This window comes from Triticum dicoccoides, chromosome 5B, assembly GCF_002162155.2.
Source record: "Triticum dicoccoides isolate Atlit2015 ecotype Zavitan chromosome 5B, WEW_v2.0, whole genome shotgun sequence".
Classification (NCBI taxonomy): Eukaryota; Viridiplantae; Streptophyta; class Magnoliopsida; order Poales; family Poaceae; genus Triticum; species Triticum dicoccoides.
In genome coordinates this window covers 485,615,188-485,633,694 of record NC_041389.1, presented here as the reverse complement: position 1 = coordinate 485,633,694, position 18,507 = coordinate 485,615,188, and the positions used below count along the sequence as shown (strand labels likewise).

General features: G+C 42.7%; 1 protein-coding gene and 1 long non-coding RNA gene across 3 annotated transcripts; one reads left to right on the top strand and one right to left on the bottom strand.

The window, feature by feature from the left end:
* Positions 1 to 907: 907 nt before the first annotated feature.
* Positions 908 to 9,531, bottom strand: LOC119311016. Its single transcript, XR_005150847.1, has 11 exons — positions 9,363 to 9,531; positions 9,059 to 9,199; positions 7,036 to 7,489; positions 6,739 to 6,949; positions 6,613 to 6,662; positions 6,306 to 6,510; positions 5,545 to 5,894; positions 5,132 to 5,388; positions 2,312 to 5,012; positions 2,063 to 2,214; positions 908 to 1,555 (listed from the first exon to the last, which is right to left on the bottom strand). It is a non-coding gene; the product is annotated as an uncharacterized LOC119311016 (long non-coding RNA).
* Positions 9,532 to 10,032: 501 nt separating this feature from the next.
* Positions 10,033 to 17,405, top strand: LOC119311014. 2 transcript variants are annotated; one of them, XM_037586641.1, is made up of 16 exons: positions 10,033 to 10,300; positions 12,982 to 13,167; positions 13,254 to 13,384; positions 13,473 to 13,748; positions 13,852 to 13,982; positions 14,058 to 14,113; positions 14,212 to 14,232; positions 14,332 to 14,418; positions 14,886 to 14,966; positions 15,075 to 15,140; positions 15,245 to 15,364; positions 15,446 to 15,573; positions 15,646 to 15,912; positions 16,147 to 16,277; positions 16,976 to 17,014; positions 17,145 to 17,405. In XM_037586641.1, exons 2-16 carry the CDS (start codon positions 12,987 to 12,989, stop codon positions 17,221 to 17,223), a joined length of 1,794 nt encoding a protein of 597 aa, XP_037442538.1. In that variant the 5' UTR covers positions 10,033 to 10,300; positions 12,982 to 12,986; the 3' UTR covers positions 17,224 to 17,405. The 2 variants fall into 2 exon arrangements, with proteins under 2 accessions (XP_037442538.1, XP_037442537.1); XM_037586640.1 differs by having other exon boundaries at positions 10,033 to 10,304.
* The last annotated feature ends 1,102 nt before the right edge of the window (positions 17,406 to 18,507 follow it).

Here is an 18,507-nt window from a genome sequence, read left to right as displayed (position 1 = left end):
ACCTGCATAACATATCATGGGACCCTCCAAAGCCTGGGCCCTTGGCCGTTGCCTCGTTGGCCATACCCTAGGGCCGGCCATGTGTACATGCTCTAAGGCTGGCCATAGTGGGGGTAACATAACCGGTAACATGCGCTTGGGACTAGCAAACATGCTTATGTGACACACAATTAAAGAAGAGAGAGAGGGTTAGAGTAACATAGATACATACCGTATCATGTTAAATGTTATGCTACTTTGTGTCATTCATGGTAATAAATATAGTCATCTATGATACTACTTTATGATACTATGCACTATGGAGGTAGTATCATACACTAGTATCATATGCATGATACTAGTATATGATACTCCCCACTATGACTAGCCTAAGGTGACTCGCCAAGAGGTGCATGACGGCTCTTAAAAAATGTGACATGTGGCAGCTCCTAGGGAGTTGTTGGTCCCAGGCAAGCCGAGATTTGGCACCAGCAACTAGGAAAGTATTTGCCGAGCTCTCCTTTGGTTCTCGGCAAAGACCTGATGTCCCTGTCCTCGGCTAACAGACTTAAGGTCACTTTATTTTGCCGAGAGTATCCCTTTGGCTCTCGGCAATAAGTATGCTGAGTGTCTAACAGACGATTCTCGGCCAAGGTTTGTTTGCCTAAGGTGTGCATGCTCGGCAAAGGTGTTGCTGAGTTTTTTTTGGCTTTCGCCTATTGTCTGGGGCACTTCGCAAAGTAGGCGATTCCAGTAGTGTTGACTATCCTGTAGACCTGCTGGCCACCTGGACAATAAGAGATGATCACCTGAAGCACCCCATCCCTTTTGATTTGATGATTTCTACCGGTAGATCATGGGTGTTAGCTCATATCGCGTTGTCCACTGCTCCAACGTTTCTGTTTCAAGTTTTCGCAATGCAGTTTCAATGATGGTCTCTATTCCGGTGCAACAGGTGTGGATATTCAAAAGTGGTGCCATAACGCATAGGAGGCTACTCCACAGGCCAACAACAAAAAGGCCCCAACACTTTCGTAAGCACATTCAATCATCATAAATAATTTAGCGGGAACTTCACCGTGATGCATGGGTGCATCTGTCTTGTGCCGGTTCAAAAGTTGCATTCCCTGATCAGACACGAAGCAACACATTTCTGCTGTCTTATCCAATGGTTTTACGTACAAGCTTCTCCGGTGCACGCAAATATTCTTTGAAGGCGGGAAAGTAACTACAGCAGCTCATTTCTTGCCACGGCCCTTGTCAGACTTCTTTGTTTCCTTGGATTTCTTCTTGCTTTCTGCTTCTGCGCCACCTTTGTTGAAGTCGAGGCAGCTTCTCCCGTGTCAGCTCGCTCATCATCTGGACAAGTTTTGTATAAACTGGCTGTGGGCACCTTCAGAATGCAGAGGATGGGTACCTGGGGTCTTTCTCCTTTTCCTTGCACCTTCACTTCCTGCATTCACTACAATCATTCATGCATATTCCTGTACCACTCACAAGGCGGATGACCGGCTGCAGTGTCTTCCCAGCACCTTCCCACTTTGTGTATAGGTCATCCACATCTTTTTTGTCCATCCTGTGAATTTTCACGAGCGCAAATTGTAAGGTGCATTTTCACAAGACATGTCTTAAACTAGACTAGAAGGTGTTACTCCCTCCGCTTCTAAATATAAGCCTTTTTAGAGATTTCACTATGGACTACATACGGATGTATGTAGACGTATTTTAGAGTGTAAATTCACTCATTTTGCTCCGTATGTAGTCCATATTGGAATCTCTAAAAGGACTCATATTTAGGAACGGAGGGAGTACATAGCAAGCAAAAAAAGGAGGATGTTATTACTCATACTCCCTCCGTTCCTAAATATTTGTCTTTTTAGAGATTTCAAATGGACTATCATATACAGATGTATATAGACATATTTTAAAGTGTAGATTTACTCATTTTGCTCCGTATATAGTCACTTGTTGAAATCTCTAGAAAGACAAATATTTAGGAACGGAGGGAGTACATGCCTATCAATTCCAACACGGCATATTAAGAAATTTAGATAGAGTCGGCCCTAAATTAACACTTGCTTACCTGTCGGAGAGTTTTTCAAACTCACTGCAGATGTGCTTGACCTCTTCCAGAATGTGTTCATCAAGTTCTTTATCAATCTATGCTAGAACGCCTGTTTGCTCCAGCCATGGAAGGGCGTCTCTAAGAAATTGAAAGACAGCCCTTGCATCTTTCTGCAGAAATTAGCTTTTAGAATTACTTGGCAGCTGCCAACGATGGGACAAGCTGGAAGATAACAAAACAAGCACTATTGTAACATATGAAACTCACCTGGTCTTGCTCATCGAGTAGAAAAGTCTCAAGCTTCTTCCAGAGAGTGTCAAAGATACCAGTTGAATCTGTCTTGCTCGAACCCTCTACCTTTTAATACCTCTATACAGGCACAAGGACATCGGTTGAACTTCTCTTTCTCGGACTGATCCATATCTTTACTATCTCTACCGTCACAAGAATGTTTCCAGAAATAACATTTTTGAACTTGCTACCATCAGATTTTTCAGGAAATGGAGTCTCTTGCTTTACAGAACTTGGTTCTTCAAGACACTTGCTACCATCAGTTTGTTGTGGCAATGGAGTATCTTGCTTTACAGAATTTGATTCTTCAAGACACAAAGAGCCATTATCTTCGGAACATCATGCAAATCCTCCTTGCTAATCATACAAGGATTCAAGTTTCGACAGATTACTGGGGCTTCGGGTGAACCAATAACTACCATACGATCTCCGATTGCGGCAAGTGCATCAGCAAGCACTCTTGTGAAGTTGCTAGGTGTGCGAGACCTCATTTTCAAAGCATCTTCAATCTTCTTAGAGAAGTCCAAAGGTAAATCCTTAAAGATTTCATTCCTCACAAGGTTATGTGTGACCTCATAGCACTTCCCCAGAGAAAGAGTAAGGATCAGAAGGTAAAGTGTAACAACTAGTCACAGGAGGACTGCTTTGTATGAAGTACTGGAAGGACATGAAGTCCTATGTACCCATTCCTGGAGCATATGCTTGGCCATCAAGATGGTCGCAAATCGTCTCATATATGAAACGGCCTGATGAGTGTGCCAAACCATCAAGATTGGAATCTGAGCATGACTTAGATACCAGGCAGGTGTCAGTGTAAAGCCTTGCTGGTACGGCATTCCAGCATATTGACCAACAGAGATTTCGTGCAGCATATAAAATCATTCTGTAGTAAGCATGATGAAGCCAAGAAACCAAGGCACTCCATAAGACCCACAGTCCCACATAGCATGGTGGGGATATGTAGTCCAGTTCATCCTTCCACTTTACACTGAAGGTACACTCGAGCAAGCTTAAAGTTGAAGATCAAGGAGGATCTATCCCGACCACTGTCAAGAAATATCTTGAAATATCAAAAAAAATCTGCCCACTTAGAATTATTGCCCAGGTACTGTAGTAGTCTTGAAAGTAGCACTTCGTCCAATTGTGCTGCATGAAGCAGAAGCATGGTTGTTCTCCCAAGATGCCCATGAGTCAATTTTTATTTGCTGGGTGAAGATCTGCACCAAGAGAATCAGCAACCAATCCATATGCAGCTGGCGAGTCAAGTAGATGCAAGAGGCTCCTCATTGTCCCATCTCTCCACACAAGAAAAACTAACTCAAAGAATCAATGCCCACAGAGAACAAAAAAGCTTCTTAACTTCATGGAACCTTTTGGCATACTGAACTCTGGTTCTTCAAAAAACTTTGCTATCTCATGTATGATAAGGATAGTTCTCACCAGGGTATGCGAAGATGCCGGCTTTGGAGAAATTTGAACAATCGACTCCAACTTCTTAAGTACACTGAAACCAACAGAAGACAGCTCATTCATCAAGAAACACTGAGCACATGAACGACACTGAGGGGCACCCAATAAACATCTGTTCCCGTCTTGCTGCAAAGAATTCCTGTCAGCATTGGAAAGCCAACTTGCATTCATGTTCAGCACCACATATCTGTCAACTTCACCATCTTTTCTCAATCCAAAGTACTTGGCGCAAAGATCTTCTTAAACAACTGCATAATCATTTAATTCTGGACCATCAGTGTGGCAAAGATGAGATAGTACTTTGATTATGATCGTCTTCCAGTGATTCCAGACACAAAACAGAGTTTGGGGTGACATCTGGTTAGAGGCCAGCATGTCATTGCAGCTATTTTCATCTTCAGATCCTGGTCCTGATTATATCTTGTATCCAGAGGCTCGAGATTGAAGATGAACATCAAGGATCGAACAGGAAGCAACAAGTCCAACTAACAAGTTTGCACATTTTCTGCCCTCAAGCAAAGTGCAACTCAAACTGGAAAGGGACTTTTTCCCATCTGACAGTGCATCAGCTTCCATGCAAACAAAGCAGTAAGTAGAAGCACTCAGAGACCTTTTCTGCCATCTCTTTGGCTTTTGCAAGCAACTGCTCCTTCTCTGCATATCTTTTGGGAGGCCATCCTCTACTATTTGAAGACCACAAGGAATCCACAATGATATGGAGAAGCCATGTTGCGTCCTCAAACAAATCTGCTTTCTCGGGTATATCTACCTCCAATAAGACATCTCCTTTATGCTTTGGTATTCCTACAGCTTCTAGGAAATTTCCCATTTCCATCTCTAAACTTGACATAGATTTCTAGAATTTATAAACGTGATCCATAGAGCTGAAAGCTTTAACAAAGGGCATCATATGCTTTATGTCAGCACGCTCAAAATAATGCTGAGCGCAATTTTCCAGATACTTCGTTCTAATTGCAGAAACCTCCAAGGATGTTGAATTCTCAAGTGAATGTTCCTCCTCTTAACTGTTGCAGAAACTGCAAGCCCAGATTGTATAATTGTTTTCCATTCGAGCACATGGAGAAACACTTGGTGTAACATTTAGCTTTAAAGAATATTTCAGCTGTCTCCGACCAGCACTCAGCCCTAGCAAAACAGTCACCAGCTTCCTCAATTTTAGAAGTACCATTTTGCATGTAGACCATACCTATGGCAATGCAAGGAACACAATGGTAAGTCAGACAGAGCTTCGTGGAGTGTAAGGTAGGTTTTTCCACTGCCTGACCTCCCAAGTATAAAAATAGTGAGCAGGAATTGGATAACCACCTGCCCTTCATCAGTCTGTTCAAAGGGGATGTCAATTTCAGACCCATTAGTAGCTGTCACAAATGCTTTGCCGTCCCAGATGATAAAGAGTAGAATTTCATCAGCAGGAAGCTTTCACTAACTTTTGGATTCTTCATAGCATATGATGTGTCCACGAGATCATGCTCTTCATAAGAATCAACTTTGCAATCCATGTTATAGCGGATAATATCATGCACAACATCCCAAAGACCAAAACCATAGGAACCTCCAGTTTCCTGTTATCCACAACAAAAGCAACGCAAAAATTAGAATAATGTCAGGCAGTTCATTTGTAGGAATGACTATTCACAAACAGTTCATCTCTCTACGTATCAGGTATAAAAAGTCCAAGGAACCAGATTATAGCCCATTAACAATAAAAAAACTCATACCCCTGTGTCTCCACTCTCTTGCAATGATCCAGGTAATCATCCGTGTACATGGAGAACAGATTCTCGAGACGTTGAACAGTTCTTGCAACATTCTGCTGTGACAATAGGTCCCAAATTCTTATTATCTGGGAATACGTTCTTTCGGTTTTCTTCACGTCAGTAGTCCAAACAAGATACAGGTCCCAGACCGTGTATACTTTCGCAAGATGAGAAGCACCAGGCATCTCAAGGTTCTTAACTGTTCTCCTCCAATCATCTTCAAGTTTGATAAGCTTTTGGAGTACTTCCTTCCTGAGCTGTGGTGATTTTAGTTTGGTGAAAGACTTTCTAAACTCGTCGCTAAGAATGACCTATGAATATATGAATACAAAAAGTGGAACATAAGAAAGAGTGTATACGAGAAAAACGAACAGTGTGTATTTCAAGAAAAGTAGGAGGTTCACAAAATAGCACATGTCCTGAAAATCTTATTTACAAACCTCTCACAATCCAATTACAGAGCAAACAGCATAGCAGAGATAAGTGAACCACATACATGATTCCAAAAAGTAAAGACAGATATATTCATCATGAATACAAACAAAATCACACTATAAAAGAAGTGTATATTCAGTAAACCCTGACTACCTGACAACAAACATGAACCTCACAAGGCAAATGTGCATGCATGAGCTTTACATTCTGGGCAATTTAAGTGCAGCGACATATTAGAAAACATGAAAGGAGTTGATAGTCACACTGGCTGAAACCATGGTACTTACCTTCCATCTGGTATTGCTGAAAACCCCTGAATCAGCATTAAGATCCTCAAGTTCATCAAGCTCTTGCTTACTTGCAACACCAACTTACAGATGGTTGCGTCATTAGTGGCACTGAAAATACATTTACGTCTCTCCGCATCAGCAACAAGGTCTGTCCATTTGGTCCCACTTTAATAAGTGTATGAGCAATTCCTACTTCCTTCGACTGAAAACAGTTGGTATATGTGATTAGACATATGTCACCATGAGTATTTGGGAAATGCATTGAAATCTATTATAAAATCTGCACAAGAACACTTTTACTCACCACACTGCTGAAAGGATCTTCTCAATCATTTCAGGAATTGAGAGGCCCTTCTGAAAATATACACGGTTATTAGTATTAAATACGAACACAACACTATCTAGCTACTTTTTTATTACTCATAGATACCTTTGTACTCAACTGGCGCAAACTTTCTTCTATCACTGGCATTGGAATACAATATTGAGTGCCCTGCACTCTTCCAGCATGCATTCCTATTACCTCTGGACTACTTCCTTTCTGAACAAGGAAAACAGGTGCTCCCGAAGTCCCGGGGGTTGATACATATGACACCGGCAATATATCACACCCCACTAAAGAATTGTGATACATGCTGGCCCTGCAAAATCAATATTAAGTCAACAAATAAAAAAAAATTAACATAAGGTCTCTGTGAAAATAGTTCTTTGTGAAAATAGGCATTACTTTGATTTGCCGTAAGAAGTTCCTGGTTCTTTAATTACACCCTTAGGCATGAAAATATAACCCAACATGACTAATTCCATATCCTTCTTGACAACCCGATCAGATAATTCCAAATTAGGTAGTTCAATCATTGGAAGACCATCACAATCTGTAGTAACCACAATTAATGCCACATCTCTCTCATCGTCAGCAAGTAGTATCTGGCCAGAACACAAACCATATCCAGTAATGCAAACTTGGACCAAATATTCATCTCGCAATTTAGCTTTATAAGCACTACCCGCTACGACATGGCAGCATGTCAAGATAAGACGTCTTCTGTCTTTGGAGCCTATCAAAAATCCTGTTCCTTGCATGTCACCAATAATAACAACACTGTCTCGAAAGCCAAACACAATCTGGTTCCAATAACTCGGAAGTGGGTGATCCATTGTAAGTCAATTCCTAGAGAGAACTTTTCAGGAAAAATATATAGAAAGTGTTATTTCTTTAATAGCAGTATAATGAATCTAAAATAGGTTACAATATCTTTAATTAGCTGAAGCAATAATGAAGAAATAAAAGGCGCCTAGGCGCCACCCGAGTGTAGGGGAAGAAAGATCAAACTCCCCCAGTCGTCCAATTAAAACACATGTGGCGGTTGGATTGGGTCAATGCATCGTCCTACAGGCCTCTCACCCCTCACTGCATTTTTCGTTTGAACCAAGAAAACGAGTGATGCGTGTGGACGCAACAACCCATGGCCTCCTGCAGCTCTAGTGGTCACCTCAACACATGGTCTTGGTTCCCTCCCATCGCAGCATTGCTAACACACGACGACGACGACGCTGCACCGGCGACCACAACAGCATCGCAGCCACAGCAGCTCGTAGCTTCACCGCCGCGGCATGCTGCAACACAGCAGTCGATCGTGACACAACCGCAGGACAGCCACCCTTGCTCATCGACCATTGGGCTTTGCAAACAGGTCGTTGCAGCACTCGCATCCCCTTGTAGCAGACGGTGGTGTTGCAACATGGGTGGCAAGCTCTGAAGCACCGATGAGGCGGTTTGCAGCAGCTCGCACACAGACGGTGGACTGCTCTGCAGCGTCACCTCGATGGTGTCAGGCTGTGGGGGATGGTTGGATTGTTCCAGGTGGGCCTCAACCAAGAAGTCGTGCATCCTGGCTGGTTGTTAAAACTGGCGCTAGCGCACAACAGGGACCAAGCCTAGTGCCTTGGCACCTACCTTGAAAACGTCGCTCGCGTGCGGCCAAAGGACTTGTTTCCTTTGCCACACATCGACCAGACGGCCGATGCTACAACCAGGATAAATGTACCTCATCAGGAGAAAAATCTCTCCATCACCACTTTCGGTCCGCCACGCTTTGCCAGCATGTCCTTTGGGCTAGGCAATGCAGGAGCCAAATACCAGCAAACAATCCTGACATCTGCAGCAGCAGATCAGGATACCGGCGAAGGCATATGTCAACGACAAGGTCGTCAGGACCAAGTCAGATGAAACCCTTCCCGCTGATTCGTACGAACTGTTCAACAAACCTAGCGCACATGCCACTCAGTTCGAGCTAAACAAGTGCGGTTTCGGCAAGATCCTCGGACCCATTGTTTCCCAGCAAGGAATTAATGCAATAAATGTGATTACTTAGATCAACTGATGTATTAGTAAGTAACTATTTTAAAAAACATCTACTTTTAAGAAATGAAAATCTGAAGTTTGTAAAAACCGTAGAACATATCCTGATTTGAAAATGTCCCTAAGAGAGTTTATCCAGGTTGACTACAAGTAGCTGAATAGTGTTGCGGTTCTTCAGCCTTGACCAAATTTCTAATATCCATATCAGTTTACTTATTCAGATGTGAGATGCCTTAGGTTAATAAACTCGCAATGTCTTTGGCTTTGGTCAAGTAAAGTTTTTACATCAGTGAACTGATATTCAGATGATTAACCTAAGGCCCTTGCCAATATTCACTAAACGGTTTGGACAGAACTAAGCATGTTGGCATTTAAACAAACAAGTTACCTTGCAAGGATGCAGAGCAAGCTAGCCCTGGACTGGGATATGGCAGCAAACCTTTCGGTTTGATTGAATTCAGATAGCTCCAAACTGGAAACGCTCAGGCAAATAACTTTTCCTTGTGCCCTTCCAAACAAATTGCGTTCCCTGTAAAAATTGGTCACCAAAATTCAGCCCTAATCCAGCAAAAGTATCTCGCTCTTGAAAACACTAGTGTGGAGATTTGAGTTATCCGTACGAATCAATCTAAACGAAATCGATGGAGGCAGGTCGGCGAATCGGCGAACCAGAGAGAAGAGGGGTGCCAGACCTCTGCGTGGAGACGGAGGGGTCGTCTTCCAAAAGCCGATGAGTGCCCGAAGAGGGGTAGTTGTCCAAAAGCCGAAGACGAGGCTACCCGACCGCGAAGACGTAGGGTTCGTCGTCCAAAAGCCGACGACGAGGCTACCAGACCGCGGAGGCGGGGGTTCGTCGTCCAAAAGCCGACGAGGCTATGGCGGACTTCTGCGCGGAGACCAAAATGCAACGAGGTTAGGCGGGAGAAGGTCCAGCAAGCAGGTCGGAGCAGAGGTCGAGACGACGCAGATAGCCAGCAGAGAGGAGAGAGGTACCGGCGGAGACGAAGGGTCGTCGAGGACGGGAGGGAGAAGGCCAGCAAAAGGACGGCGCGGGGGCGGCGACGACGGAGATGGCGATGTCCCGGGCCGCGACAATCCCGATCTGCGGCCGATGACGGTGCCCGGATCCCGGTGAAGTGGGGCAAAAGGAAAAGCGAAGTGGGGGGAACAAGAAGAGAACGGGCGCGGGCAGCGAAATTCCGTAGGGAGCAATCGCGTGGAGTGGGTGGGCCCCGCTTACAGGGACGGTCAGCCTTTCTGGGGTGGGGAACCCGTTGGCCTTTACCAAGAAGAAAGAGTTCGGGTTTCTCAAAAAAAAAAAAAAGTGTTTGGGGATTGTAAAGAAAATAAGCCAAAAGTTTGGGGAATTGCAGCCTTCCCCTCAACGAAGAGAGCACCTCCCTCCCGAGCGCGACAGCTAGGGTTCCTAGCCGCCGCCACTACTGCCGGCCCTCCGCCGCGTCGCGCCCACCCGGCTGAGGCCCCGCCGCCCCGCCTCCGGTACAGGAGCCCAGCAACGCCTCCCGCCGTCGAGCAGCCGCTCCCACCAGCAGCGCCTCCCTCACTGGAGCAGCCGCTCCCACCAGCAGCGCCTCCCTCACTGGAGCAGCCGCTCCCCTCCAGTTCATAGGCAGGTAGCCACCACTCCTTCCTCCTCCCTCTTCCTTCATCCCCCCCTCTCCTTGCATCCTCTGTTTGTTCAAAAATATTTCCTGATTTTCTATTGGATGAGTACTTGCTGTGGATTGGATATTGTGAGAATATAATTATGACTATTTCTTGATGAGTACTTGCTGCATGATTTTTCCAGTGCATGTTCAAGTTCACATGTGAAAGGATTTTGCCATATACTGCAGGTGTTTGTGATGATGATTGAGGGGCAAATGTTTTCAAACTCTAGTTTGATTTATTTTTGCAGATGAGCAAATGTTTTGGTTTAAGCATGTTAGAAGTGAAACATGCAATGACTGACGATATATGAAAAGGAAATGATTAAGTTGTTTTATATGCACTATCTTGACCTGAAATCGAAGCTTAGCAGTAACATGCAATTTGAGAGAGCATGAGCTTTGTCTTGGTTATACTGGCCGAAATTGGTTAACACGTTACTAGTCGTATTGTTGGCATGATAGATGTTCCAAATATTTTCTATGATTGGGAATATAGTTCTACTATTATACTTGTTGATTTTGACAGTCAGACCTAAAATATTACCGTTTAAAGTGATATGATTGTTTCTCCTTTTGCATGTTAGCTGACTGATCTTCAGGTTCCACACCTTTCGTGTTTGCCATGCTGCAAGCCTTTCTGTATTTTTGCCCAGAATGTGCTACTGTGCACAAAAGAGAAATTGTTGGTTTCTTGTTTATTCATACAATTTGTCCTGCAATTATGTGTTTTCTGTTACACAAGTCAATCATTCTTTGGGTTTTCACCTAGTCAACCTCATCAGCAATGTTACACAAGGCTTCATTTTCTGGATTGAAGTTAAAATTAATTTCTGTTTCAATATATATGCTAGGAAGGTATTGAATTGCATGTGTACGTACCTCCCGGTGCTAGGAAAGAGGGTGTCACCAACACAAGCATATCCCGTTCAAGAGGAGGAGAACAACGATATCTTGAACAACATTCGTAGTAGGATAGTCGATGTGTGAGCAACATAAGTTAGCTATGTTGATGAAGGTCATCATCATGTGAACCATATGTGTTCTGCGTGGTGCCTGCCTCTCCTTTCTCCTGAATTTCTTCCCAATTTATCCTCTCCGCCCCATCATTTTCCTGTGTAGTTCTCCCTGTGCACACCTCAACCCACCCACTCTTTACGACCGCAACCAGTTCACCACCGGAGAACGGTGCCACGCCCGTGTACCTTGCTATCCGTGTCTTCTTCAGCTCTCTTGCAGCAGGCATGCACGCCGCCAGGCCATCTCAGATACTTGATTTCTAGATGGTGCTGGTTTGTTGGTTTTCGTGGTACACTGCTAAAGACTAAGAGCTACTCCCTCCGACCTATAATATAAGATGTTATTACAACGAATGTACTCATATATTATGGGACGGAGGGAGTGGTAGGTTGGTGGTTGGTGCCTGGTTTGTGTGTTGAGTACTCAAGTTTAGACTATGTCAGTGATATCTTCCTGCAGCTAGTTCCTGGAGTTTTCATTGAACCTTTTGAACTATGTGTCTGATTTCTTTGATTATTAGCTAGTTTACTACTGGAGAAGTCTGGAAAATTGTTGTCAATGTGCTTGACTGTGCACCAGAATTACTGTTGTTTTTCTATATTGTTGCTATGTGCTTTGGTTGGATGTGTTGATCTGCTGGCCCGTGGGTGGTCGATGCCTGTGGAAGACTTGCATGAAAGATGTTCTGTGCCCGCTGCAAGTGGCGGGTATGGCGTCAGCTATAATGTAATTGCGGGCAGGGGCACTCGTGACTTCTCCCTGTGCCCAATTGCCAGCTGTATTAGCACAGTGCAGAAACTGCAAATGAGTTCTAGGGGTCGTTTAGTGGAATTGACTGTAGTGGGTTAATTCGGTCTTGCGCTTATTTTCAGCCCATTAGCCGTCTGCCAGTTTCGTGGTATATTATCTTGGCCTGCTAATGAGTTCATATTCTTAAGCAATTTCATCGTATCTTACCTTCTCCTCTTGCCTCCTCCTGGCTCCTCATTCCTGTGAACAGGCGGCGCTTCCATGCACTTCGGTGCTGGCTATAACCACTGCCACTGGAAAACCGCTGCAAGACTATGGGCTTCCACGCGAAATCCCCTGTATTCTCTTCCTGCTAGAGTGAGGTTTTTTTGGCTGGAAGCCCTTTTGTGAAAAAAGAAAATCCTTGTTCATTGGTAGGTCACTGTAGCAAAGATGTCCTCAATGGTGACAACAGTGTGCATGCCATCAACTTTGTTGGTGAGGCGGGTGGACTATAGAAGGATGGGTGGGCATTTTTAGCGGGCGGAAGAGCGCCATGCTCTACATGTAACTTGTAACTTGTCCCTTCTTCCTGATTCTTTCTCTATTGTTGTAATGTGACAATAACAACCAAGGTGTACGTCCATGCCTATCTGTTGATCTACTTCAGTGGATGTGAGCCCTCACTTTGCATTAACTAGTATATCTTAAACTTTTACCATCGGGAGACACTATTTCTGAAAACTGCAAGATAAACTGTTCAGCTGATTAAATCATAAGCTAGGAGTGCATGCTCCGTCAAACTACAGGTTACTTGCATGCACTTCAAACAAAATTCTTCAAAGTACAGAGAAGATTTTCAATTTTTCTTGTGTGGGGAACCCAATTTTTGCAGGGGAGATGCTGAAATTTAGGCGAATGTCAAGAAGCTCAAATGGAAGGCAAAAAATTCGTAAACGGGTGGTAAAAAAAGAGGTGTCCAGCATTGTAAGTGATCGGCGTAAAGCTGTGGTGGAGAACATCACTCAAGAACTTGCTACAAAGTTGTCCCCAAGCATTGTCTCTCTTGCTTCATTTGATGGTGATTATACTATCGTATGCGCAGTAGTTTCCCTGGTTCATACTTAATTATCGGTAGTCAATGACTGCAACAATGATCTTTTGTAGGAGACAAAATGCATTTTAGAAGCACGGGCATAGTTCTTGCAAACAGTTCATCTGGTGGTGCATGTGTTCTGACCTCGTCAGCTTTGGTTAGCACATCAGATAAGGAACGCATGCTTACCCCTGCACTTAAGGTTTGTGCTGCAAATTTGTCTGCACGTGTTGCTCTTATTTAAGATAGTGGTCAGCTAATCATCCTGTATATCTCTCATAACTTTACAGATAAAATTGCGCCTTCCCAATAACGAAGTTGTTGGTGGCTGGATAAAACGTTATCGTTTGCCTTGCAGTATGGTTGTTATTGAAACTAGATTCTCCCCTGATCTTCGTGCAGCATGTCTCAATAAGACCGTGCAAGTCGAGCCCCATAGTCAGTTATTAGCTGTAAAGCATTGTTTCCACTCAGGCAAATTAATGGATACACGTGGGGAACTGATTGATGGTCCAAGTGAAGTTGACAGTGAAGGGTTTATGTTCTCAACATGCAAAATTACTATGGTGTGTTGTTTGCTTCCTCCTTATTTTTTTTAATCATTATGCACTGTCTTTTGATGCATCAAATTTACTAATTTCCTATGTACACACTTCATCATTGTGCTAGGATGGAAGTGGTGGTCCACTTGTTGATTTTGATGGGAACATTGTTGGGATGAATGACTATCATGATCAGAAATTTACTCGATATGTACCAACAAATAAAATTCTTGAATCTTTGAGGGATATTTGGTTATGGTATGCCATTTAGACTTGTAGCATTTAATCATACTTGTACTGTATGCATTATGATGAGTTCACTGCATTCTACAGTGTGGATGAAATGGAAGACTTGTGCATTACCTTTAAGCCCTTTCGCTTTACAGAAGGTGAGCTAAGAAAAATCACTCTTTAAGGCTGCTAAATTATGCACTTGCAGACTATTCTTCATCATTTTCTAATGTTACTTGTCAATTATCACTTGTAGGTTGCTCATCTCGAGTGCAAGGTCAGTTTATGGTCTGCTAAACTCTCATTGACATACTATATGAAACTACCCCAACATAAAAGTCCTCAGTATTCTTCAGTTCTGTCTCTTTCGTTGTAGGTAGCTTGAATCAAACATGCTCTACTGGGAGAAGTGGTGACAAAAGGAAACGTAAAGATTTTGCATCTTCCATCCCTAAGCCACAAGGTGAATCAAGCGGTGGTCGGGTTTTTTTTTTAAGTAATAGGCGGTGTTTCATCAATTTTCAGAACAGATAGTTCATTACAGATGATGTCCTGAACAAGGTCAGGGACCTCATTAAACCACACAGCACCAGACACAGGCTCAGCTGATCTAGCTAAAACATGGGCTGCCCCATTACATTGTCTACTGACATTAATAAACGAAACTAACTCCTTGATATCATAAGCTAACTCCTTGATATCATAAACTACAGCACTGGTCAAAGTCCTGTTACTAGCAGCATCATTCAGTTTGTGGAATGAGAGGCAGGCAGTCCTGGGAAAGAATAGTCTTACTGTAACCATGACCAAGTGGACAGATAACATGTCTGAAGTCGCTTATTATGTTAACTATGATGCACCTTATCATATTCCAAGTTAATTTGTTATCTTTACTGATGAGTCATCAATCGCTTCATCTTGGTGCACCAGAATTCATCGAGGATGAACATACACCAGAATTCACTGTTGATGAACATAAGCATCCGACTATTCATCCTTGGCCATCCAGTGGTATGCTTTTGATTTTGCTGATCATGGTGCATATTCATGGATTGATTCACCTTGTTGCCTATCATTACTGATATATTATCATGAAATGCTTCACCTTTGTCACAATAGAGTTCACAAAGGTGGTAAATGATATCTTAAGATCTGATGGTTATCCCTTGCCAGCTTATGCTGATCGTGAGTTCTCTCTCTTGATTGTGCTGACTGTTCCTGTTTGTATCACACTTAAACTGCTTTATTCTGCCACTCATTTAACTGGACTGCCTTATTTATTTAACCAGGAGGCATGCATTTGGAAGGTGATTTTGAAGAGGAATTTGGCATAGCCATGTGGAGTGAACCCACTAGAAAAGTTGCTTCAATGAAGTCTTGGGGTGTTGTCGCACTTGCTTCGTTCAATGGTGATTGTACTGTATAAGTTTATTGTTTTCCATTTTTACCTTTTGCCTGTTCACTAGCTAATGATTCAAATTATACTGTAGGCAAGGAAAGACATTTTGCTTGCACAGGTGTATCTGTAGACTGTAATGAGTCAACCTCAATAATTCTGACTTCAGCAAGTTTGGTTAGAACTTCTGGTGATGAAAACAAGATTATTGATAACTTAAGGGTTTGTACTAGACATTATTTACTCTTTGCTTGTTCATTCAGATGATGGTTAAGTCTCACTTCATCGTTGCAGATTGAAGTATGTCTTCCAATGGAACAACGTATCATAGGAACATTACAACACTATGATTTAAGCTACAATGTTGCTGTTGTCAGCATCCCGAATTCTTGCAAAAATCATGCGGCAATAATCTTTGAAGAACCTCAAACTAAGGTAGTAGTAGCTCTTGGGCGCGCCTTTAAATCTGGGAACTTGATGGCCACAGATGGGTCAGTGACTGGAGGACGAAACAAATTTGATTGCAGAGAGCTTAAGTTCTCCACTTGTAAAATCACTAAGGTACACTGTTGATTTCTCTTATGTTTTTGCGTGAGAAAATAATGGGTTGCATCAGGATAAGGACCATTATTTGCGAGTAACACTTTTTCTGTGTAACCATTGTTCAATGGCACTTTATGTTTTTGCTATAGGCTCGAACTGGAGTCCCCTTTTTTATTAGATTTGTAGGTTATTATGAACATCATCTTTTCTTGTGTAACCACTGTTCATTGTCACTAAATTTTTGTGCTGTAGGCTGGAATTGGAGGTCCCCTCTTTGATTTGAATGGGAACTTTGTTGGCATGAACTTCTATGACTCGGATGGAACTCCTTACCTACCAAGTGACATAATTCAGAATCTATTGAGGAGTTTTTATGCAGAGCGGTAAGCCTTCTTTATGTATAAATATATGTATGGTATGGAAGTGCTCCAATGCTTTTCATGCACATATGTATTGATGTGTTAGTGATGCAGACTTAGGTGATCAGTTTGATGATCTTTTCTAGTTGAGTTAGGCTATTACTCCCTCGTTTCTAAATATAAGCTTTTTTAGATATTTAAGTACGGACTACATACGGGTGTATATAGACATATTTTAGAGTGTGATTCACTCATTTTGCTTCGTATGTAGTCCGTATTGAAATCTCTAAAAAGACTTATATTTAGGAACGGAGGGAGTAGTTAGTTACTCCCTCCGTCCGGGAATACCTGTCGTAAAAATGAATACAAATGGATGTATCTAGAACTAAAATACATCTAGATACATCCATTCCTCGGACAAGTATTTCCGGACGGAGGGAGTACAACATTTATGCACCAGTAAAGAATCACTTGCTTATTAGTTAGTTTGTTAGCTGAATATGCTAAAGCTCAAGCCAAACGTAGCTCTTTGGTTCCAAGAGTCCAATTATGTCCTGTACTTACTGAGGGTTAGGCACAGGTGCTTTTGGGGTGGCTTGTCTATTTCTCTCCCACTCATGTAACTTGCTAAGCCATTGAGCTACCATATCTGTTTAGAAAACCATATTAGGCTATTGCAGTTGTTCTTGGATGTTAAAACCCATCTTTTTGGTCTATCGTAGGACTGCTGCTGCTGGAATTACAGAGAAGCCTAATTATCGGTATTCTTCCTGACATGTCTCAAATAAGTTTTGCTATTCTTTCTGACATGCCTCAGTAAGTTTTGTTTACTCTGGTTGCACACAGTTTCTTCAGTGTCTGACTTCTTTTTAAAAACTTGTTCGATGACAGTTGGCCGGTCCCTAAGCCATATTGGTATTATCCGAGTCGTCACCCGAAGCGTGAGCCAAAACCTACATTATTTGATTAAGTTTTGAAGTGAATGTTACTTGTCAACGTGATAATGGTGTTCAGTCAGAATTGTCTTGGAAATGTGGTGTTCTTGTATTTATTTGAACTAACTTGTGCCTAAGTAACATGGCTACTTACACTGTTGATGTTATAAATGTCAATGCTTGGGTAGACAAACGTTTAGGATGATTTGATCTCTAATTTTTTTTTAAATAATTGCGCCGGACAAACAGCTTATCGAACGGTAAATATCCCTCTGCGATTGCACCAGACCTCTTGGTAGCTTGCGAGGTCTATGTTTTTTCTGTTGCTGACTGATAGTACCAGGCTACAGCGAAGTATGAAAACGAGCACACGTCAACCTGGGAATGGTCTGAGATCCACCCCACACAATCCAACCCATTTACGGACTACTCTCTCTGTTTCTAAATACTCCCTCCGTCCCAAAATAAGTGTCTCAATTTTTTAGTACAAAGTTGTACTAAGCTTGAGACACTTATTTTGGGACGGAGGGAGTATAAGACTAAATATAAAGCAAAATAAGTTAACCCACACTCTAAAATATGTCTACATATCTGTATGTAATCCATATTTTAATCTTAAAAAGACTTATTTTAGGAACGGAGAGAGTATTAAACATGTCAATCCAATGCAGTCCATAATTAATTAGGCAGAACCCGCCCCAATCCAACCCACGGATTTTCTACTCCCTTCGTCCGGAAATACTTGTCGAAAAAAATTATAAAAAATGGTTGTATCTAGAACTAAAATACGTCTGCAAAGAACTCTTGCATCGTGTTGGTCTTAAGCATTTCCATGTGACAAGCAAGCAAAGGATATAACACAATAGCTTGCACAAGTAAAGGTGAGAGATAACCAAAAGTGAAACCGATGGAGACGAGGATGTGTTATCGAAGTTCCTTTCCTTTGAGGGGAAGTACGTCTCCGTTGGAGCGGTGTGGAGGCATAATGCTCCCCAAGAAGCTACTAGGGCCACTGTATTCTCCTCACGCCCTCACACAATGCGAGATGCGTGATTCCACTATTGGTGCCCTTGGAGGCGGCGACCGAACCTTTACAAACAAGGTTGGGGCAATCTTCACAACTTAATTGGAGGCTCCCAACGACACCACGAAGGTTCACCACAATGGACTATGGCTCCGCGGTGACCTCAACCATCTAGGGTGCTCAAACACCCAAGAGTAACAAGATCCGCAAGGGATTAGTGGGGGAATCAAATTTCTCTTGGTGGAAGTGTAGATCGGGGCCTTCTCAACCAATCCCTAGAGAATCAACAAGTTTG

Excerpts from the sequence above, each read along its gene's own strand:
- LOC119311014 (XM_037586641.1), top strand. The coding sequence starts at position 12,987 with ATGCTGAAATTTAGGCGAATGTCAAGAAGCTCAAATGGAAGGCAAAAA. Across the intron at positions 13,749-13,851 it reads CAACATGCAAAATTACTATG|GATGGAAGTGGTGGTCCACT; the intron begins GTGTGTTGTTTG and ends TCATTGTGCTAG. Across the intron at positions 15,141-15,244 it reads CTTGCCAGCTTATGCTGATC|GAGGCATGCATTTGGAAGGT; the intron begins GTGAGTTCTCTC and ends TTATTTAACCAG.